At 43.9% G+C, this 24,624-nt stretch overlaps 1 protein-coding gene across 6 annotated transcripts in view; it reads left to right on the top strand.

Annotated features, from left to right (window-relative positions):
- IL1RAPL2 (interleukin 1 receptor accessory protein like 2) overlaps positions 1 to 24,624 on the top strand; it is a 491,998-nt gene that overhangs the window by 441,692 nt on the left and 25,682 nt on the right. For all 6 annotated transcript variants that reach the window (XM_081897611.1, XM_081897612.1, XM_081897610.1 and 3 more), the window contains 2 exons: positions 16,898 to 17,027; positions 20,802 to 20,947. In XM_081897611.1, coding sequence (XP_081753737.1) covers positions 16,898 to 17,027; positions 20,802 to 20,947 — 276 coding nt within the window. The remainder of the gene's footprint in view (positions 1 to 16,897; positions 17,028 to 20,801; positions 20,948 to 24,624) is intronic.

Consider the following 24,624-nt stretch of genomic DNA (forward strand, 5'->3'; position numbering starts at 1 on the left):
GAGAGAGAGAGAGAGAGAGAGAGAGAGAGAGAGAGAGAGAGAGAATGTAACATAGCTTAAATGCTGGTGTAAAACTCTGTTTGAGTTATCACAGGAAACTTCAAATTACTGAAACTTCAAATTTCAGTAGGTAGACATTGCTGCACTTGGTCAGATAGTATATCTGAATTCTGCTCTCTTCTGGATAGTCCATGCTTTTAAACTGATGCCACAAGATTGTAAATAGCAGCTATTTTATAGTGTACTTAATCAGTTACAGACCTCTGTAGCTATTGCACATTTGCTCACAATGAATAGAATGGTTGTTTGACTGTAGGCACAAAATTATACTGAAAGCTTGCAGGGTGGTCCCGCTACATTATGTAAAGTTATCCTCCTGATTGTTCCAATTTAGCCCTTATTGGTTTCTTTATGGGACTTGGATTACATTTGTGCTTCAGCTTTCCCCCTCTCCATTAGTATTCCCCACTTATTAGAAATATTTCAATAAAAGTCATGCCTGATGCTCAAGCCCAGTATTAAGCTTTCATATTGTTTTTTCCCATCTCCACCTTACAATTCCTTCCCATAAATAATGAGACTCATACTATGCAGTGAAATTTTGAAGAGTGGTTTTGCCGAGAGAAGGGATAGGGGTCATCTGAAATGCAAAAACCTTGTGCAGCATAATGCTTCCTAAAAAATGGCATGCATGAATGTTGGATAATATTAATATTTGGACTCTTGGGTACAGCAGACACACACAGAGAGAGTATTAAATCCTTTTTTTATTATTCTGCATTTTTTCACAGAGGCCTGGTGCTGTTTGCTCTTCCTCTTCTTTGAAAAGACACCTTGCTATCACCTCTGTCAGCAGCCAGGGACACACATACCCACACACCAGCCTGCTTGCTAAGAGATCCCTGGCCTCTGTGAAAACTATTCAAGTCTGCTTCTGATCAGGAATGTGAGGTGGGGGAGAGCGACAACACACTAGCTGAATTTTTGCCTGCCTTACATAGAAGCCTGGACAGAAAAACAAAGAACAGTAGGTCCTGCACGCACAGAGGCATATCTATGCTCCCTTGAGTGGAGAGGCACATTTTTTGCACCCCCTCCAGGCCTGCGCCCTTGGCAGGGGCCAACTTAACCAACCCCTAGGTAAAGGTAAAGGACCCCTGGATGGTTAAGTCCAGTCAAAGGCGACTATGGGGTTGTGGTGCTCATCTCACTTTTCAGGCCGAGGGAGCTGCCATTTGTCCACAGACAGCTTTCTGGGTCATGTGGCCAGCAGGACTAAACTGCTTCTGGCACAACGGAACACCATGAAGGAAGCCAGAGTGCATGAAAACGCCATTTACCTTCCTGCCACAGCAGTACCTATTTATCTACTTACGCTGGTATGCTTTCAAACTGCTAGGTTGGGAGAAGCTGGGTCAGAGCAAGGGAGCTCACCCCATCATGCAGATTCAAACTGCCACTCTTCCAATCACCAGGCCCAAGAGGCTCAGTGGTTTAAAACTCAGCGCCACCCTTGTCCCGTCAACCCCTAGATACACCCCTATGCACACATTGCCAAGCAGTGATAAAAGAGATACTTGCTTTTCTTTCTGGCTTGTTTCTGCAATCTCAGAATTGTACAAAGAGGGAAATTTCAGCTTTCATCAACTCTGTCTGACAAGCTGTGACCACTGAAATTCCTTCTTCCTCATAAGAAGAAACAAGTCCTGTCATTCTGTTCTCCCTTATATCCAGCCATTCCTCAGCCACCATCACTGCCCATTTTGCACGCTACAATTCTGGGGCTGTTGTGCCTTTTAAAAAACATGGTTCAAGTGTAAATTTCCCCAGAAATCTCAAGCCTGAGGGTTAGTTTTGGGGGAAGGGTTTTGGCTCTGTGGTATTATTATTATTATTAATACCCTGCCCTCCCCAGCCAAGGCTGGGCTCAGGGCGGCTAACAAGCAATAATAAAAACAAGTTGAATGAATACAACTTAAAAACAAGATTAAAATACAACATTAAAATATTGAAACATTAAAATATTAAATGTAGACACAACGCCCAGCATCTTCAAGTAGGAATGGAGAAGACCCTGCCTGAAACATTGGAGAGTCACTACGAATCATTGTAGAAAATGCTGAACTTGATGGACTAAATGGTCTGACATTTGCCATCAGTAGACAAGGCTAACATAGGTCCATTAATTTCAATGGGTCTACTCTAAGTGCATTGGCTGCAACATTATTATTGTTGATGATGATGATAATTACTGTATAGTCGTTTGTTACCCAAAAGTTTTCCAAGCAACTTACATTTAAAAACATAAAATATATTACACCACAGGGTGCAATGTAGCATAACACTGTTTCCTATTTATTTTATTTCATAAAATTTATACACTGCTTGATTGTAAATAAATAAAATAAAACCCTGAAGCAGTTTACAAAAGATGAAACAGTAAAATCAATAGAAATTACAACTTAAAACATACAAAACTTAAAATACTAAAACAGATCGCCTCTACTTTCTAAGCATCTGGATGGGCTTGCTTAAACAGGGATGTTTTTATCAGGCGCCAAAAAGAGTACAGTGAAGGTGCCTGCTTGATCTTAATAGGCAAGGAGTTCCAAAGTGCAAGTGATGCCACACTAAATGATGGAGTTCTTACAAATGCAGAACAGGAATGATGTGGCATCTGTAGCAGTTCCAATTCCACCGATTGAAGCAGTCAAGTGGGCACATGTGAGGTAAGGTGATCTCGTAGGCAAACTGGTCCCAAGTTGTTAAAAGTTTTATACACTAACACCTTGAAGCTGGCCCCATAGCAAATTGGTAACCAGTACAGATCTCTTGAGCACAGATGTTACTCATGTGTTGACATCATGCTGCAGTGGACTAACTGCAACTTCCAGATTAAGCACAAGGGAAGCCCCCACATAGAACACAATGCAGCAATCCAGCCTTGGAGAAACCAGTGCATGAACTACTGTGGCAAAGCTTTCCCACGCCAAGAATGGCCGAAGCTGTCAAACCAACCACAGTTAGTAAACATAAGTTCTAACCGGCTAGGCTACCTGAGCCCCCAGTGACACAGCTGGATCTGGGAGACCTCAGTTTGTGAACCTGAATCCTTCAGGGGGAGTGCAACCCCACCCAGGATAGGTGAATGACCAATTTCTTAGACACAGGAGCTACTCACTCAAAGTGCCTCTGTCATGGCAGCCTTTCCCCCCCTAATCCATTTCACCACTTCATCCAGGCAGCAACCCAGGGATTGTACAGCCTCTCCTGATTCAGGTGTTATGGAGAAATAGAACCGAGTGTCCTCAGCATGCTGATGGGACCCTGCTCCGAAACTTCTAATAACCCCTCCCAATGGCTTCATGTATGTTATTCTATCTTCTCTGCCAGCATCTCTTGCCTAGCTTTGCACCTGTCTTTTCCCTTCATCCTCTACTCTGGAGAGGAGGGATCTGTAGCCCTCAAGATGTTACTGGACAAAACTTCCTTTATCCCAGACTACCATATATGCTGACTGAGGCTGATGGGGCTTGAAGTCCATTAACATCTGGAAGCCATGTGTTCCCCATATATGCACTATTGTTTCCCAAAAACATCATCGGTACCTTGGGAGGCTCCTTCTGTCCCTTTTTAATGCACAGCATTTATGAGTTATGTAGCTCAGCACAATGTGTGTTATTGTTCACAACCCTTCCCTACCCCCCTTTACTATTTTTTTTTAAAAAAAAACAGTTCTTTGCTAACATCCCTTCCCTTAATGTACACTATCCAATGGCCTATGTTCCCAAAGCACAGGCGGATCAATTTAGACATTGCCATCAGACAGCACCTGTTGTTGTTTTTTATAAAAGTTTTTATTATTTTTTCCAACACATAATAAAAGACAAACACATTACAAAACAAAGACATACACCACATTAAACATATACTGACTTCCCCATACCTCCCTTTCGCTGCATCCTTGTTCCAAAGTTCTTTAGCAACCCTTTAATCAGTTTATCTATTAGTTCCCTTTCATTAAATTTCTTTAAACTTAATATTTACAGCTGTATTTCTCTACTTCTTACCCCTTGACATCTCAACACTCCTCAATTTTACAACAGTTTTTAAGATATAATTTAAACTTCTTCCAGTCCTCTTCCACTGTCTCTTTCCCCTGATCTCGGATTCTGCCGGTCATCTCTGCTAGTCCCATGAAGTCTGTCACCTTCGTCTGCCATTCTTCCAGAGTAGGTAGTTCTTGCATCTTCCAATACTTTGCCAGAAGAATTTTTGCTGCTGTGGTAGCATACATAAAAAAGGTTCTGTCCTTCTTTGGCACCAATTGGCCAACCATGCCCAGGAGAAAAGCCTCAGGTTTCTTAGGAAAAGTCCATTTAAGGACCTTCTTAATTTCATTATAGATCATTTCCCAGAAGGCTTTAATCTTTGGGCAGGTCCACCAAAGGTGGTAAAAGGTACCTTCAGTCTCATTACATTTCCAACATTTATTATTGGGCAAATGATATATTTTTGCTAGTTTGACTGGGGTCATGTACCACCTGTAAATCATTTTCATTATGTTCTCTTTTAAGGCATTACATGCCGTGAATCAGACAGCACCTGTTTTAATGGATCAAATGGCTTTCCGAAATGGAACCAAGGGTTCGCACAGAAGTCTCTGCAACAAAGGGTGGGGTGTGGGTGGGTAATACAGCACTGCCTTTGTGCTCTGCCTTGGATTCTTGCTTTCCTTTCAGATTCTTAACACTTCTATGCTGATATTTGAGTTGCTGGCACTCGGTGCTGGATTAAAGACAAAGGCTGCATAGCAGGGAGATTTGCAGGTTCGGACACTCTGGCTTTGTCTGTTGGCTCTTATGGCGCAACGTTGGGTTGAGTCAGGGCTAGGGCAATAGAAGGGCCACCTACACATTTGTGCCACCAGCGGCCGAAAGAAGGCCATGGCCAGGTTTGTTCTGCAGACATTAGCAGATGTTGCTTCTTGTCTCCATGTCACAAGCTGATTGCTGAAGACTGATGGTAACCCTACTGTGGAAACAGAACCCTTGGTGAGGGAAATGAAGGTTACAGTGAACATGCAGGGACAGGCCAGGGTGAAACTAAATAGCACTGGTGGAATAGTACTGGTACTGGTACTTGGTCAAGAGAGGATTCAAGGGCTGTCTTTGTTGGATGGGTTAACAGCTGTAGATGAGTATGTGGATGTTCTATACTCAACTGATAAGATGTGCTAAGTACTCTCCTGATAAAGCCCCTCCTGGATAAGCTGGGGGTGGTCTGTGCCACATTACTACAGAAGCCGATTTTGGGCAGCATGACTGGCTCTGCCGCGCAGGGCACAAAGCCTAGGGGATGCTGCAGGGCTTCACAACTATGACATAGTGAATTGAGCAGAAAGGGAGGCAAGAGGCTGGATGTTGGGCTTGCACAGGTGCAACTGGAAGTTGAAAGTCCAAAGTCTGCCCTTGCATTGCTATACAGGCTGTGACCATTTCACACAGTGGTTCTGTCCCTGGTCCCCTGCATGCATCAGCAGAGCATGCATAAGTGCACCCTCCCTATCCCTACTATGCCCCCATTCTGCATTCTTCCAGGTCCAGAAGGACCCGAACATCAGCAATCATGCATCAATTGGACACACCTAAAATAGTTGCCCAGCATCTTAAAAAGCAGAGACATCACCTTACCAACAAAGGTCCGTATAGTTAAAGCCATGGTTTTCCCAGATTAGTGATGTATGGAAGTGAGAGCTGGACCATAAAAAAGGCTGATCGCCGAAGAATTGATGCTTTTGAATTATGGTGCTGGAGGAGACTCTTGAGAGTCCCATGGACTGCATGAAGATCAAACCTCTCCATTATTAAGGAAACCAGCCCTGAGTGCTGACTGGAAGGACAGATCCTGAAGCTGAAGCTCCAATACTTTGGCCACCTCATGAGAAGAGAAGACTCCCTGGAAAAGACCCTGATGTTGGGAAAGATGGAGGGCACCAGGGGAAGGGGATGACAGAGGGAGAGATGGTTGAACAGTGTTCTCGAAGATACAAACATGAGTCTGACCAAAGTGTGGGAGGCAGTGGAAGACAGGAGTGCCTGGCGTGCTCTGGTCCATGGGGTCACGAAGAGTCGGACACAACTAAACGACTAAACAACAACAACAAAATAGTTGCCACCCGTTTAACAAAAACATTAGCCCTTTATAGGCAACCAGTCAATACAGAATTGTATGTAGAGCTAGAAGGGACCATTAGGGTCATCTGCAATGATGAAGGGGATTGATTGGAATTCTATCTATTCTCCCCACCTGTCCTGACCTCAAGACATGCAGCTGAATATCTGAACACACAAGCACAACTTGTCCATTCATAGGCTCTCTCTGTACAGTTGAGAACAGGCATGGTGCTTGATAGGGATTTCAAGCCATGTTCATGTATCTGCTTTGTTCTCATTATTATGCTTGGTGTGGAGAAAGTGGATAGAAAAAAGCTTTTTTCTCCCTCATTAGAACCCAGGACTATCAACAATAAGGTGTGGGAAGGAGGTTATTTATTTATTTGTTTGCTTTTTCTTGTTTTTATCATGTATTTGTGGTTTTATATTGTATTTTTATGCTGGGAACTGCCCTGAGATCTGCAGATGAAGGGTGGTATACAAATTTTAACGATGATGATGATGATAAAAAGCTGAGTGTCGGGAGGTTTGGGACATGCAAAGGAACAAACTCCTTTGCACAATGCATAATTAAACTATGGAACTCGCTCCCACAGGAGACAGTGATTGCCACTTTCTTGGATGGCTTTAAAAAAAGGATTTGATGAATTCATAGAGGATAAGGCTATCAAGGGTTATTAACCACGATGGTTATGTTCTACCTCTGCTGTCTGAGGTAGTTTGCTCTAAATACCAGTTGCTGGAAGGATGGAAGGTAGAATAGCAGGCATGATTCCAATTTCACACACACACACACACACACAAAGATTTATACAAGGCTGCATTGACGCATCAGCCATTGTTGTTGAAGTTGCTTGTTGCTTCTTCTCCCCTTCTGCCTTCAACAATCACCAACTGTGGCTCCGACTATACTTGATGCTTCTGCATTGATTACTTTCACTTTAAGCCAATTCTGAGTCAAATCCCTCTCTGCGGTGACCTTCTGGGCATGCTGAGATGAAGGGCCAGGCTGACAACTTAATTGAAGCAAAAGGCTGCCTCAGACACAAGGATCTCAGATGGGTTTTCTTTTCTTCTTCTTTTTCTTGCCTGAGATGTGCCTGGCATCATTCCATCAACAGATTTTCCAGAGAGAAAGAAGATTCCTGCACACATTCTTAGGAACAGAAGAAGATGCTTTGTCAAACCATTGGTTCATCTAGCGCAGTGCCGTCTACTCTGACCGGCAGCAGCTCAGCAAGATTTCAGGCAGAAGACATTCTTAGTCCTACCTGGAAATGCTGGGTGTTGAAATTTGTGAAACAGATGCTCTACCACTGCGCTATGGTCCTTGTGCAAGGCTGGCTCAAGACTTTCTGCTACCTGAGGCAAACAAGAAGATGGTGTCTTCCTTCCCATTCAACATAAAATAAAATAAAAAGGCAACCAGATATAACTGCCTTTAAAGGAGAGGCATGTTTGTTACTTGAAACCCGGAAGAGGAAAGAAGGTAGAACAATGAATGCAATAGAAGAAACCAGGCAAGGAGAAAACAATCTCCCAGCCAGTCTCCTGCCATTCCACTCCACCCCAGCCATCCGCCAAGTCTCAGGTGCACCATCTTGGCTTGTGACTAGTCAACAAGAGCAACCTCTGCTTGGGTTCAAGTGCAGACCATCAGATCAGAAACAATGTGTTAACATAATTGTCTGGATGCTTGGTAGAAGCAAATGGCAGCCTTAACTTGGCGGTATGATTATTTGATTGGATGGAGCATGTCAGGGCATGAGGATGAATTTTCTCCCTTTGCACATCTCATTCTGAAGGGCTTGTTACTGCTTTGAAAATCAGTGCTCGAAAATCCCATGCTCCAAGTGGCACTCATAGTAAATATCACACACAGACACACACACACATGTGCACATACACACTGACACACACTTCTGGATGAAAGGCAGCCTTACATGTGTCTACATCTCCCTGGGCTGCAAGTAGAGTTGAGCTGAAAATTTCTGAGAATTTCCTCTCCCCCACCCTTCACAAAAATACAATATTTTTTCCACCGTTTTCGATAGGGTAGTCACCATTCTTCCTCTACGACACCCAAGAGTGTGCTGGGCATTGTGGGGGATGCAGAACATAATTGCTGCTAATATCGCAGCAGCAGAAGGGGGGGTTAAAAAAGGCAGCATGTTTCAAAATAGCAGTGGCTGGAAATTGTAGGTGAGCAGAGCTCTGTTTCACTCAGATCCTGGGTACAGAAATCATCATCATCATTATAATTTTATTATTTGTACCCCACCCGTCTGATTGGGTTTTCCAAGCCACTCTGGGAGGCTTCCAAGAGACTTCTCAAAGGCATCTGGTTCGAGAGACCCACACCCCAAAAAATGGTTTCTTCTCTCCCTGGAAAAGCAGTCAATCAAATTGTTTACCTACTTATATCATTTATGTCCCATGCTTTTTCTCCAAAGAGCTCCAGGTGGTTACATGATGCTTCCCCCCTACCCTACCCCTCATTTAATGCCCACAATAACCCTGATATTAGGATGAGAGGCAGTGCCTGATCCAAAGTCAACTGCATGGCAAGTGGGGATTTGAACCCTGGTCTCCCAGATCCTATCTTGACACACTAAACACAACACCACATCAGCTGTCTCTCAGGCTGGTTTTTTTTGACAAACAAGGTAGAGCCCTTGGAGTGGTCATTTTCACTCCCCTCTGGCTGCTAAACAACCTAACCCATCATTATGTGCTCATGCTTAAAAATGTTGAAAACATGTTCTGTGGTGTTCAAGGCATGACCGTCAAATCCTTCTCTTAAATCCACGAGCTGGGACACTTTGATAAGCTGGCACTGCAGCAAAGCAAGTAGGTGGAATGCGCCACCCTGCCAATGTGCCACTCCACTTCTGTATCTTTCCAGCGGTCTGTGGCTGACCTATAATCCCATGCAATCTGCACCTTTTTGGCTGGCTCATAGCGGTGGTGGTGGAAACTAGCACTGTTGTGTCAAAGGGAAGAAGACAGATTAACTGCACGTTCTCTTCAGATGCTCATCAAGTGATAGCTTTGCTCCAAAGGATGTGTGTGTCACCCTTCCAGTGGAGTAACACTTTGAGAGCACAATCTCAGCTTGCACTTGCATGACTCCTCTGCAACATTAAATTGACCCTACTTCTTTCCTCTCGCATGTCACACACCTTTGGGGCTATAAAACTGGATGGTTGTTTCACACATTGAATCTTTTTAGGAGCACGCCTAAGACAGACTTGTACCAGAGCATCTGAAGCAACTTTCTCGGGGGTTGAGAGTCACATGTGTTTACCTACACAGGTGTTATAAATCACCGGGAGACCTTGGTGGTAACAATTTATAGTCCAACTTTTCTCCAATGAGATCAAGAGGGTTTGCATGGTTCTCTCCCCACCTCCATATTATCCTCACAACAATCCTATAAGAGGCTGAGAGCTGGTGACTGGCCCAGGGGAATTTGAACCCTGGTCTCCAGGTCTTAGTCCAACAGAGGAAGAGCCTTACTGAATCAGGTCAGTAGCCCAGTTAGTCCAGCATCCTGTTCTCACACTAGCCAGCCATATTCCAATGGGAAGCTGACATGCAGGACCTGAGTGCAATAGCATGTTCCTGAACTGCTATGCTACACTGGCTCTCTTCTCTGAGATGGTTGGTAGGGCAGGAGACTCCTAATCTCAGGATTGTGTGTTCGAGACCCACATTAGGCAAAAGATTCCTGCATTGTTTCAGGGTATTGGATTAGATAACCCTCATGGTCCTTTCTAACTCTACAGTTGCATCTCACACAAGATTTCTTTTAAGGCCCGGGAGCTTTTAAGGGCTCCCCTCCCCACTGTATGCACATGAAGTAACGTGTTGCTAAGCCACCAAGCAGTGCAGGTCAAAGCAGGACAAGCAAGCGCAAGCTATTTTGCATTTTCTTTCTCTTGCCAAGAACTTGTGCATGCCTTTTGTTAGAGCTGATGCTTTAAAGTGTGTGCATGTGTGTGTGTAAATTAACATGCAAGCAAATGTACAGGTTTGTATCTTAATAACCCATTGTATACTTCATGCTCATTGACACAACTACCAAAAGTACCATTTGCATGGTGTTAACTCAAATGTCGTTTGAACTACGAACTAACTTTCAGTGGCTGCTTTTATAGTACTGCTTGGCTGAGTTTGGCGAGAGGAATGGAGCCACTGAACGTCTTGCAGAAATTTTCTTAAGTGTTGCTAAACTGATTTAACAAGGCCGGAAGGCAGAGGAGCAAAACTATTTCATACAAAAGTGCCTTTATTAGGGCCAATAGGTATGGCTGTGTGGAACTGGCCTCTTCAGTTCATCAGTTTTCAGGGAAATTCCTTCTCCACTCCATGTGGCAGAGAAAAGTTGGATCACATACACCCACAGGTGAAATCTCACTCCATGGCACTGTGCGGAGTCGGACAAAGTAGCCTTAGCCCCTACCTTACCTTAGTTCTTGTAAAGCAGAAGTTTTCAACCTTTTTGAGTCCACAGCCCCCTTGACCAACTACATTCTTCCTGCAACACCTCTGTAGGGCTCAGGAGCCCAGTTATGTCACCCCTTGCCTACAGAGCTGGCAGCCTCTCACCCTTATTAGAACACCCTCCCTTGTGGAGTGTTCCCTCAGCCTCCTCTCCTCTCATTGGGAGTCTTCCAGGCAGCCACCGTCCCTGGGCACTGAGATGCTGCCCCTGCACCAAAGAGAGGTGCTTTATTGCTCTGCCCCACAGGGGCCTGGGAAGAGAATGCCTTCAGCCTTAGTGGCCTGACAGAGAATGGCCAAAGGTGAATGTGAGGCTAGCACCTTACTCACCTTGGGAGGCAGCAGTGGCTGCAGTGGGCACTGCCTGGCCTGCATGGTGGAAAGGCTCCCCTTCAGCACCAGGCACTTGGCTCCCAGGCAGGCCTTGCACACAGCAAGTACAAGAAAAGCCTGTCTCCCATTTGCCTGTCCATTCCCAACAGCAAGGGTTGGTGGACTAGCTGGCTGGGCTCCCTCCCCCACTTGCTTGCTTACTCCAAGGCCACCTCATCTCCTGGCCACCAGCACCCCCTGGCCAGCCCTAGAGGCAGCATTCGCCTGGGAGCTTGTAGCCAGGGCTGCTGCACCAAACAGCTATGCAAGTCTTTGGCAGGCAGAGATGCAAGAGGGCATCAGAGGAGGGAGGGGAGGAAAGAGAGACAGAGGCCAGTGTTGCTCGCAGTACCCATGACCATCTTTCGGGGTTTCATGGCACACTGGTTGAAAACCACTGTCTTGCCTTATAAAGCTGCTGTATATAATTATACCCATTATATGTGCTAATTATAAATTATTAAACTACCACTTCTCATCTGCTGTTGTACTTCATATCATGCGTTTTAACGTTTTAACATAACCATGACTTTTTTTCAAATATTCTGAAAAATATTTCCATTCTTCAAGAAATTTTTCTTCATTCTGTTCTTTAACTCTCACAGTTAGTTAGCTGTCTATTCTATCATCTTCATGAGACATTCTTCTTTTTTCACTGGGATGTCCTCTTCTTTCCCAGAACTATTGTTATCTCTATGCAAATATAGGGTGATTTAATCCATTTATTAACTGACAAAAATGTGTACAATTAATTGACTAGCATTTCTATACAGCAATAAAACAACAACAGCAATAATGTGTGTGTTTTTAATGGCAATAGCAAAAAACATTTTTGTATAGCTAAACAGCATCTATTTTGGAGAGCAGAAATAATCTGTCTACACTTGTGATTAGTGGAGTCCCTTTTACATGCAGCTCTCTAAACCTGCTGAGCAGCTTTCACATCCTTTCTCTCAGCATCTAGGATGTTCTTAGATTGCAAGGGCACCCTCTAGTGTTAAATATCTGCCACACTTTATCGTTCTAAACTCAAGTGGATCTTTAGCAAAAAAATAAAAAATCTATGTGTGCTCATGGTGCAGTGCAGAGTGAAATAAGCAAGAGGCAGGTTCTTAGCTCCTGGGGGCTTGCAGCCTAAATTAGACTGGGTGACAGGGAGTAAGGTTAATCAAGGGAGTGGAACTATGCTAAGGTAAGAGTTGCAAGCTCTGAATGTAAGCAAAGGTCATTTCCAGCTGATCTGGTTTTTGGCCATTCATCCTAATGTGTTTGCACAAAGCTTGCAGGGAGGTTATATGATGTCACATCAAGCAATTGTTATCCCACACTTTCCAGTGCTTTTTCTTGTTGCTTTACCCATTGAATACAAAAGGGGGGGAGCTGTTAGTTGCAGAGGAGCACCAGACCAATTTTAAATGTACAACTTGAATTTGCTGATATGTGATTGAATCCAACTTCAAAATTAGTATCCACCTGGAAGCACCATTAATTTCATAATGTGAGGAATTAGAACTGTTTTTTTCAGTGTGGATTGTGATGAAAGGATATGTTGACCTGCAAATGTCAAAACTTTACCACCACCTCACTTTTTGCAAATGTTGAATCATGGCATCCTTGGTTTCATTTGCTTTGCTTCTTTAGTTGCTGAGTTCCATGGCTTATATTTTGAAATATACTGTCTTTTGCTTAAGGATCAGCAGCTTTTAGCTGACTTATTGCACCCATAGTTTATCGTTTGAAATGAGCTGCATGGAAATTGATATTCATCATAGAACCCCAAAGTTTAACTGTAGGACAATTCCTTTATTAGGACCAAGTTAAAAAAAAAAAAAGTTTCTCTAGTAAAAAGCCACAAGAGCATGAGAAAGCATTTGAAACCTCATCTGCACTAGAAATTTAAAGCACTATCATACCACTTTAAACAGTCATGACTTCCCTAAAATATCTTGGGAATTGTGGTTCATCAAGAGAGTTCTTAGCAGATCCCTATTCCCCTCTCAGAGCTCCATCCCCAAGTTCCCTAAGAAAAGGGATCGGCTATTTTAAAAACTCTGGAAATTGTAGCTGTGGGGGGGGGGGGGGATAGGGGTTTCCTAACAACTCCCAGTGCTTTTTTTTTTTTTGCTGGATATTGAGCAAAAATAAATGGGGATGCAGTGGAGGAGGGGGGGGGTATTGCTGCACTGGGTGGGGGAAATTCCTGATTTGCAGATCATTGTAAAAAGGGATGGGGCAGGGGGCATAGTGGTAGGGTACAGCACAAATTCAAACCTTGCTTCGTTCCTCAGGCCTGAGGTTCTCCACCCTGATCTGTGCCAAATGCTTAAGTATTTGAAAATTACCTGGCATCACTTGTCAAAAGGATGGCAATAGAAAAGAATACCTGGTCAGCTTTCCAGAGACTGAATTGTCGCTTTTTTTAATGGGTGATGTCAGTTAGCAATAGTTAAGCTACAAATGTGATAAGTGATATAATATTTATCGGATCATTTCAAACCCTTCTTTGAGCCTTAGCAAAGACTGTTACAAAATCAGCAGAGGTTATTTTGCCTGCATCTAAGACCTGTCAATTCGATGGCACTCCTTTTTTCTTCCTGTTTCTTTATGAACGATGTCATCGTGCGCTGCACAAAAAGTCGCACAAACTCACTGAGCAAGTGCCCCAGCAAAGCACGCATAATGCAATCAAGTTATCAGAAGTCATTTTAGCCAGTGAGGAGGCCCTTCATGATCTTATCAGCAGGGAGTTTGAAACAAACAGGCCTGATTGACAGAACAGAAGAAGGAAAGCTAAAGAAGACTTTTCCAGCTTGGGAACTGAGGGCCTTTCATGTAACAAGGTGACCCCACTTTAAAGTGGAGAATTAATGACGTTCTAACACTCTACTCAGCCCACCTTTCCTTTTTGCCACTTGAAATATCCTATTAAATGTTAATGCGTCAGGAATGTGCCTACTCTGCTCCCATTTTTCCTCCAGTGCATCTTTAAACTATTGGACTACACTTCTGATAGCCAAAAGGGACATCGATCTGAGACAAAGATGCTGTATGCATTCTGCAGGCCTTTGATGCTTAATTAGATAAACCAAGGGAGATATTAAAAGGAAAGTAATTAAAACCAGAGTGCTGCGAAGTGCTTTCCTCTAATACACAGTGCAATTAAACTGCATGTGAAACCTTGGACAATGCCCCAAGAGCCAGGGAAGAGGACCTTTGTCAAAGCAGCATTTCCCAATTTTCAAATTGCCCCCATGGGGCGCACCCCAAAGATTGTGCATGATGTATGTGCTCTTTCCCCCCCCACACACACACCCATCTCCACCTCTGTTGAGCACAGAGGCAGAAGCTACTCTGCACAGGAAGTCATCTTCTTGCATAGCAACAAAGAAAAGAAAAGAGCTTCCTCTCTTGTTCTGTTCAATCCTAAACACCAGCAGCAGCTTCCTGTCTGAAGCATGGAGTTGCTTTGATTTAACCCTGTTGAAAGTGCAACAGCAGGGATCATTATGTTTCTATCTTAAGGGTTACAGAACATCAGCTAACCTAGGGTGAGATTAGAGGTTGTTTTAGGGTAGTGCGACTGGTGTGATCACATTGGGCGCCACCCTTCAGGGGGTGCTTTGAGAGCACAAGGGCCACTACTGGTGGGGTACTGCTTAGCAACCAGGCAATTCCATGATATGTGCCGAGTAAGCACATGCCCTGATTGACTATACAGTTCTGAGGGAGTCTCCTTCTGTTTATTTGGTTAAATGTCATTCTGCTATGTAGAGGGACTGGCTTAGGAAAGGCAAAGGTCCTCTGTCTCTCCAGATACCATACACCAGGTTTTGTTCAGTTTTGATCTGTAAAGTGTTATCAGGATTTCTTTTCTCTCTGGATTTCAGCTGCATTATTTAAGTGCCTTTGCCCACAAATCCCAGAGTGTTTGAGGAGTAATGAAAAATTCACAGAAAACTGGGAAGTCTTGGATGAACCCTACTAGACCTAGTAATCAGCTAATTCCACCTCTGTTCCAACCGGTTCCCTCTTCCAGCTTTCAACTGATAAAGTTCCATCCACCAGCCCATTCCATGTTCATTCCAGGTTCCCTGAAATTTTCAACATTCCTTACTCCAATAAATTTCATCCCCAGTTGCCTCCACTCACAAACCCCAAACATGGCTCAGCACACAAGTATTAAAAACTTGATAGGTTTTCTTATAAAGTATTTTCAATGCAGTTTACAGCTGAACCAGAAAGTCCATTTGAAACCAGTAATATCACCTCCAGATGAAGATGAGTAGGATTCATCTGCTCACTCCCCTTGCCCTAAACACTTTAAATTCAGCACTTAATAAACATTTCAGGAAGTGAATTTCCATGCCGGATTGCAAATCTGTCTGCTTAGCAAATGGGGCGAATTATTCCTACAGCATTTTGGTTTTAAACATTATTATTATTATTATTATTATTATTATTATTATTATTATTATTATTATTATTTCTTCTAACAGTCTGAATCCCTTCAGGAAATGTTCTCTGCTTTGTAGAAATTAGACATCTCTTTGGAATATTTCCATTTCCTCTCATTGAATTCTTGGTTTAAAAAAAGAAACCTTGGTGGGTCAGTTAATAGGAAACATGCAGCCCAAGCTGTTTGACTAGTACCTCCCAGTGTGATATACTGTAGAAAGGGCAGATGCTGTCAATATTGATTGACCACAACTCAGGGCTTTTCTTCCTTTCCCCTTTCTCACATTGCTATAAGTGCCTCTCCCTATAAAAATCAAAGAAGAGCTGTGCATACACTCATGAGCACATGTTAAGCATTTCTAAAAAGCATATTAATTGGCACAGCTCCATACAAAATTACTTAGAAGGAAATTGCACCGTGTTCAAGGGAGCTTTCACCCAAGTAGTTGTGCACAAAACTGCAACCTTATAGAGATGCCCTCTGTTACATCAAGGCAGACTGTGGAACAAAAGCTTAGGGTTCACCAGCACTTACGTTTGCTCTGCATTTCTAGGAACAGGTCCGGGCTTCCCAGGTCCAGGTCCGACAGCATCCCCACCCCTCCATCAAAAATTTGCTCTTTATCACTAAATTGGAGCAATTGGCAATCTGCAGGAAACTCAGTATGTAATTTACTCCAATTCAGCAGTAATGATTGAGTTTTCCTATGGAAAGCAATGAGGCAAACCAAAAATGCTTGGATACAGACTGGGAAAGAGTGAACCTCTGCCTAGAAAGCATGGGGCAAAAGAATGGGGCATGCATGAGCCAATTGATAGGGTTGATGTTGTGGAGAAGTGTCACAAAATTTCTATCCTCAGGCCACACACACACACAGAGCTATATCAAATGCAGCCCTCCAAGCTTCTCTGTCTGATCCTCAGGACTCTCCTCAGGTCACAGCCTCTGCCTAGTCCCACCGACCCTGTTTCATACATTCCTTGAGTGGTTTTGCCTGGCTGGAATGTGTCCTTGAACTCTGGTAATGCCTCTTGTTTCCATGGATGGAAGACAGTGAGGGATGTGTATTTGTAGAAGCCTGCTGTACAAAGGCCCCAGAAGGCTGCTGAGAAAGGAATGCAGCCCTCAGACCTGGCCCTCCAGATGTTTGGGGACTACAACTCTCACCATCCCTGACCACTGGTCCTGTCAGCTAGGGATGATGGGAGTTGTAGTTCCCACACATCTGGAGGGCCGAGTTTGCCTATGCCTGCCTCAGGCTAAAATAAAGTTTCATTGGTTTAAGGAAAACTCATCAGTGCTCAATTGACAAAGAAATGTATAGGCCATTGTGCTCTCATCCTTACAACCATCCATCTAACTTTCCTTGTTCTGTGTCTTTTCTCAGGTCAACCACTAACAGTTGCCTGCAAAGCATTTTTTGGGTTCAGCGGAGAGTCTGGTCCAATGATCTACTGGACACGAGGAGAGAGATTTATTGAAGAGCTCGAAAATCACATTAAAGAAGGGGAAATCAGGTACATGGCACCACTCCAAAATTAAAAACAACAACCACCATGTATCTCAAAATTGTGTACTTAGCAGGCTGCTTGTGTTGAACAGAGAACCATTCCCTAGTCTAGCTGTTGGTTGATAGATGGCTAACTCCTTGGCATCATTTGGGCTTGTGATTCCTTCTTGTTCCTGAAGAAACTGTAGAGATTCTGCAAAGATGTCTCTAGAGTCCCTTGTACCGTCAGTGACAGGCTGCCCTTCTCCCTCCTCAGGGAAAAGCCTGCAAGCGCTGCACACATGCTCCACGTGGCTCATGAAAGGGAGCGCTGAGCAGAGCCTGGGATGCATACAGGCTCTGCTCAGCGCTCCCTTTAACAAATTTTTTTTCTTGCTTTCCCCCTCTAAAAACTAGGTGCGTCTTATGGTCAGGTGCGTCTTATGGAGCGAAAAATACGGTAGATATATTGCAGCAGTGTACAGGGGGTGGGGGTGGATTAGTCTGGTAAGACCGCTGGTTGAAAGAAATAAAGAAAACTTCAGGCCTTGAGTATAGGTCTTGCATGCTGCCAAAGATGGAGTCAAGAAGTCAAAAACAGCACACGCTGGCACATACATACTGACTTGAACAAACTAAACTTGGAGAAGAAGCAGGAAGCAAAGCCTTAAAGGAAGTGATCTACTTTACCAGCAAGTAGTTACTGAAAGAGAAGGAATCAGGGAAGAGGTTGCCTTTCTGTCTATCAGCTCCCACTGGTACAGGTAACTTACTACAAGCCTTGTTGTAAGGAGCACTTATTCACTCTTAGATGGAGGAAGTGAAGGAATGCTAAGAAGGAAGAGAGCACTCTGTAGGGGACTGCCCCCTATCCCAAGCTGTGTTGAGAGCCTGGGGGTGTCTGAGAAGTGCTATGGGCACTAGTATTATGCTTTCCCCCAGCTGAATCATCTGCTCCTTGAAGAAAGCCCCAGACACAGTGCAATACCCCTTCTTTTTAGCCACACCCCTCTTTCTTTCTTTCTTTCTTTGGCTTCCTAACTGTTAAAGTAACAGTAAAAACCAGCAAGCTGTCTTACCAGTAGCACAGAGGCAAGAAGTCTGAGTCTTTAAGAGAAAAGCTCAACCCATATTGCCATCATCCAGCAAGATGTGGGATAACTCTGAGGTCTTTCCCTGACATGGTGGGGTCCACCTGATCCACTGCTGAAAGGAATGGCTGATTGGGAGGGGTGGGAGGAGCATGGAAGAGGGAAGAATGAAATCTCCTTGCCAGGTGGGTTTTTAAGAGCTGTAATAAAAACATTGTGTAAATCGAACTGGTCCTCTTAAACAAGGAATAATAGTCTTTAAGCCTGCCTGGAGGGTTGTGAATTGTGTCTGATTGGGAAGCAACCCGCAATGAATTTCAATACTGCCGCTTCTGCTGTAACAGAGGAAAATTGTTCCGTTTTGAATTTTACTGCATATAAATCACCCTATCAGTTGCTAATTTTTCTCTTTCTTTGGTTGAGCCCATAAAACAGTGTACAAATTTCTCAAGAGGTTTTCCCAGAAACTATTAAATTGTCTATCCATCTCTGGTCCCCTACCCACCCCCTTGCACACCATGTTTCCTGTTTATTTTATTTTAAGATAAGAAAAAAATGAGATTCATACTGGGTTGCATGAAGAGTGAGGATGGAGGCACATTGAATTAAACCTTATTTTACCCCTCCTTGATTAATTTACCTCTTTGCACTCTCACCCACATGAGATAATGAGGGGGATAGTGAAACCTCCAACAGCGTGAGGAATTATAGGAAGGAGCAAAGCGACAAAGTGAGAACACTTATCACTGCTGTTACATAGATGGTTTGTTCGATTCTGAGAAGAGGCCACGCTTCCATGGGAAGCTTTCAGGTGCAAGCAGAAAATCTGCAGTCTAAGTGTACCAAAATCTGTATGACTCAGTCGTGGGGTGGGGGGAGGTATCAAAGTTGTAGAAGGCCTTGATTTTAAATTTGATACAGTTGTAAATGTGGCACTCTGTCGTTGCTAGTCATATATGAAACCAGGTCTCATCAACATCTCCATAACTGGCTCAGATACAAAGAACATCATCCCAAGCAGGGGCAGAGGAAGAGGGCAGTGGGGATGGGTCGCCCCAGGTGTCACCACTGAGGGGGGTGACAAAATGCTGGGTGGCACTCACTGCGGGACCTGCAGCGTGCCCAAGCCACACATCTGTCCTGGGAGTGACGCGGTGGCTTGGGCACCCGCAGGTTCCGTGCTGCCCCAAACAGTCCGCCCACTGCCTCCCCCCCAGCTGTAGGGCGGCTGAGTGGGAGGAGGCAGGCAGACTCCTCAGAGGCCCCACAGAGCGTCCTGCCCCAGCTGACCCCACCCCATGCACCCTGCAGGTGGCTGGCCCTGCCCCTGGGCACATGGCACACATAACACCCCAGGCACCCGATTGGCTTGCTCCACTTCTGTTCCCAAGGCTTGTGTTTCAAGGGCTGGTCCTGCTATTCATGCATTTGTAAACTCAAGACCTGATTAAGGGCCACAGTGCAGCAGGCCAGTGTTACCAAGGGAGGAGATTGACAACTGCGTATTGCAGTAAGAAAGACATGACACTAGCTTGGGATCAAAGTGGCCAAAACTTTATTGATTGCAGATGTAAGCTGGATTTTGGAATTGGCACAGAGCAAACCTATTGCTGGTGAATATCTCCATCCGGGGCAATCCCGGCAAATGGACACCATCCATTGATGCATATCTAATGGGGAAATCCCACCAGGATGCCATTTAGGGATGTTCTACAGGCCAGCAGCCTACCTCTGGGGTTTCAGAACCCTATCCGTGGACCCCTTTACTGGGGTACCAGATTAAGGATACAACCCAATGTCTTTTTCTGCCAAATGTTGTGTCAAGAAGCAAAACAGTTTTGTATGAAATGTTGTCATAATTTATGATATAACCCCAAGAGGAATTCAGCATAGGGTTACAGCAATCCTTCCATTAGCACAAGCATTTCTGACTGCCAGACAGAATGATCTCCCCTCTTCTCTCCCCACTGTTTTTTGGGATTCTACCAACCTCCCAGGACTGGGTAGGGCATATGGAAGGAGGCAGAAAGCCCTACTGCTCAAACAGACGTTACTGTGGGGCTTCCACAAATGGGACTCATTAGCTGAATCTGGCCCACTGTTTGTGTGTGTTTTCCAATTCCACAATCATAATTCAGGATATACATGGGAGTTGATGTTCTGAAGATCACATTCTTAGATCACTGCAGTTTCCCCCAGCATATTTGTGGGAAAGGGTCACTGCATAACTAAAAGAGGAAGCTGCCTTATATCAGGTCAGACTATATCTTCTCCTAGCCTAGTATCATCTACTCTGACTGGTAGCAGCTGTCCAGGATCTGAAACAGTCATCACTCCCACCAGATGTTGCCAGGCTTCAACTCCCATAACCCCAAGCCAGTATGACCCATGGACAGGGGTGATAGGAATTATACTTCAGAAACATCTGGTGGGCCACAGGCCTGTTTTAACCGGAAATGGCAAGGACTGAACCTTCTGCATGAAAGCATGTTATTGCCTTTCTTTTTCATCTACCTCTTTTCCTTGACCCACTTTCCCCTCCACCACAAGATAATTTTTGCACTCATACTATAATGCAATCCAGAGGAAGTTGGGGGGAGGAAGAGGGAGAGGGGGAGAGAGAGAGATGCTTTGTGAATAAATCCAATCCATCTTCAGTTTCCCTGCCAATGTGAGCCTAACAATCTTCTAAAAATGATTCTTTCTCTTAGGCTTCTCAAAGAGCATCTTGGAGAAAAAATAGTGGAGTTGGCATTAATCTTTGACGTTGTGAAGGAGCCAGATCTGGCCAATTATACATGCCATGTAGAAAACAGAAATGGACGAAAACGTGCAAGCATCATTCTGCGTAAAAGAGGTATTCGGGGGGGGGGGTTACTCCTTTTTCTGTTTTGTGGCCACACCATGATTTTGGAAGAAACTAAGCTGGTGACTCTCCCACCACAGTATTTGCAAACTAATATCTCCAGTGATTTCTTCTAGAGCTCTACTGCCCGACAAATAAAATACACAAATTTATTTTCTACTCTTGAGCCATTATATACTCCTTTGCCATCTTGCTTACCTCCCAGTCTTCTCCATCTCATTTTCTCAACATTCGCAGCTACTCCTTAAGCAGAAATGGGGAAGACATTTGACCCACTTCTTATTTTGATGAAAACCTGCTCTCCCCCCCCCCCCATTTTTCAACTTATTCCACCAGTAGAACTTGCCATCATGGCACAGCGGTATTTCCTACTGTCAAGATACCTGTATGACTCTGGGCATCAACCAAGCTACAGAATCCCTACACATTACAGTGGTACCTTGGGTTAAGAACTTAATTCGTACCAGATCTCCGTTCTTAACCTGAAACGGTTCTTAACCTGAAGTGTGCTTTTGCTAATGGGGTCTCCCACTGGAGCACAATTTCTGTTCTTATCCTGGGGCAAAGTGCTTAACCTAGAGCAACCACTTCCTAGTTAGCGGAGATTGTAACCCAAAGCGTCTGTAACCCGAGGTACCACTGTACAAAGAATTTTGAAGAACTATAGCAAATGAGAATACAGGGACCTCTAAAATGTGCAAGAAGCTTAACCAGCTGTCAACCTATCAAAATTTAGCACTGTTAAAAGTGCATCAAACCCCTTATAAAATCATTCACATACTTATCAGGTCATCTTCAGAGGCCCTTCTCTGGACTTTACACCTCCACACACAGCACAGCTTCCCAACATGCCAGACTTTCCTTTAACCATTCCCAGGTCACTCACACTTGTTAATATCATTTATCCAACAGGGTGGAAGGAGAAGGCTCAGAAGGTGTCTGTTTCTGAGTGATAAGCTTTGATTTACAAAGGAACTGGCATGTTCACAAGCATCTAAGTAAACAGGCTGCCTCTACTAAGGTAGCTGCTTATAGGCTGCCAAATAAAGAGGAAATGCATCACCCAAACAGAGGATTAAAGAGGACAGAGATTTGCATAAATTGTGCATATGCTAACTTACATGTAGAGATGCAAATTGGCCATTGTGTCTGCTTAACAACTGTATTGCAATCTTACTGTTTCTGGGCCGCTTCACAGCCCCTTATGTTTTTTTCTTAAGCGTTAAACTGGACTTGGACAGAGGACTCTGTATAGTGGCCTCTAAATAGTGAAGCATATGGGCACTCTAATCTCACAGGGTGGGTGGAGAGAACAGACCTCAGAAATATGGATCTAGTGAAGCATATTCTAAAGCAGGGGTAAGGAACTTGTGGCCCTCCAGCTGTTACTGCACTACAGAGCCCATCATCCCTCATTATTGGCCATGCTGGTTGGGTTGATGGCTGTTGGAGTCCTACAGCATCAAGGGAGCAACAGGTTTCCCCCACCCCTGTTTGGAATATAGATGGGTGAGTTGTTGGCATATGTCTTGAGAGACAATGGAGTGTGCTTCTAATGGTGAAGCCAAACCACTACATGCAGCCTGGGATTTGCAATAATTAAGGATATGGAAATACCAGATTATGGTTGTGTGTAGGTATTTGACTGAGGCTACAATGCAACGTAGTTTGTGTGATTTTTATATTGTTGAACCACTGAATCAATATTTTACCTAGACCATACATGCATTTTAAAATTGCCATGAGGACTTTGAAATTTGCTGGTAGCTCTAGCTAAGATCGTACCTCAAAGAGGGCCACAAATGCTGGCCAGCTAAGGTGATGCTGATGTTTCTTTTCCAGGTACAGATATTCCCCAGACTCTGAGGATTTCAGAGTTCCTCCCAGCAATTAAGCCACCTGTTTGTGACTCATTGCGCTCAGTGCTGGGTGATCGCACACATCCAGCACTTGCTCCCCAAAGACTTGAAGTCATAATAAACCAAATGATTGTATCATAGTGTTCATATTCTATACCCCATAGTCAGCAACCCTTCTAGCATCTTTCACAGGACTTGGTTGTTGTTGTTTTTAAAAAACTGGTTTTGACAATTTATAAAAATGATTTTTCTACCTAGTCTCTGCTTCCATGCTGCCTGAACATACTTTTTTGCTGGGGTCATGCAGAGCAGCCACTTCTGCTGTTGCCCATCTACCTAGTCACAGTTCCACTCCATACAGAACAAGGAAATTGGTTAAGACTTTCATGAGGAGAAGGAGAAAATAATCTTAGGAGCTAGCTGCATGATATATGCCTATAGATGTAATTGAGTTCCAACATTATTGTCGCTGTTAAAATTAAAAGCTGTTTCAGGGAAGAATTTTGAGTGGCGCAATAGTAGAGGGGAGGAGTGCTTAACCCTTTGCCAAGCCACCCATTCTGCCAATTGCTTCCCCCCACCCCTAATTGTCTTACCACAAGATTTCAAAACCATGTTTGCTTCAGGAAATATATGCAGGGTGTAGTTAGCCTCTTATGAACATTTTCTCCCTAATGCAAAAAAATAAAAATAACTCTAACTACTCTATAAACATCTTACAAGAGGAATAACTTGTCTTTCAGTTCAAGAGTACAGGCTGATTTGCTCCGCCAGTTCCTGACAAGTTACACATTGCAGATTAAAAGGAAGTAAGACATCAGTGTCAGTTTAGCACTTGTGCTTGAGAATGTCTGCTTCATGCAAGACAAGAGTGAAGTGTTTTTGGGGGGGACTTCATATTCTAAGCAGGAATCTACCTTTTGCATTTTAATCATCTGGTGTTCGGCTCAGTGCTTATCCTGTACACTAAAATATTGAAACCACCTTAGTGTTCCAAATAATATATTACTTCTAGAAGTCTGCTGGCAAAAGAACTGTTGGTAATTCAAATCAGTGTTTAGAATTCATTGTGAACCTCTCAGCTTTTGAACGTATAGTTGCTCCCCACAAGGTGGCTAAAGGAAGCAGTTGCTCTGTCTGCAGTGTCTTCCAGATGTGTCGGACCATCATCCTTGACCATTAGCTGTGTTGGGTGGGGATGATGGGAGTTGTATTCCATCTGGAGCAGACTTTCTCAAACTTGGGATCCACCGATGTTATTGAACTACAACTCCTGTCATTCCTGACCACTGGCCACGATGGCTAGGAATGATGGGAGTAGTAGTCCAACAAGATCTAAGGACCCAAGGTTGAGAAAGGCTGATCTAGAGGGTTCTAGGTTAGTAACCTCTGGCCTAAAGTATAAGGCCAAAACTCCCTTGGGTGAGAGTTAATGTGTTACTGTCCAGTCAATAAGTATTGCATTGTTCACCCATATCCGTAAGAACTGGAAATACAGTGTCAGAAGTCCCATGACTCCATGGTAGAACATCTGGCCTGCATGCAGAATATCCCTGGTTTAATCCCCAGCATCTCCAGGTAGGCTTTCCTGTTCTGAAAGCTTGGATAGCTACTGCCAGTCAGTGTATACAGTACTGAGCTAGAGGGACAAATGATTTGACTCAGTATAAGGAAACTTTTTGTGTTACTTTTTACTACTTAGAAATAAGATGAGAGAATATGGGATTACTCCAGGATTTTTATCCTAGAGACATATTTTCTTTTATTCTTTTTCTGATTAAAAACAAAGCAAAACAATTTATCAGTGTT

The sequence above is a fragment of the Podarcis melisellensis genome (assembly GCF_964234715.1).
Source record: "Podarcis melisellensis genome assembly, chromosome: Z".
NCBI classification, from domain to species: Eukaryota; Metazoa; Chordata; class Lepidosauria; order Squamata; family Lacertidae; genus Podarcis; species Podarcis melisellensis.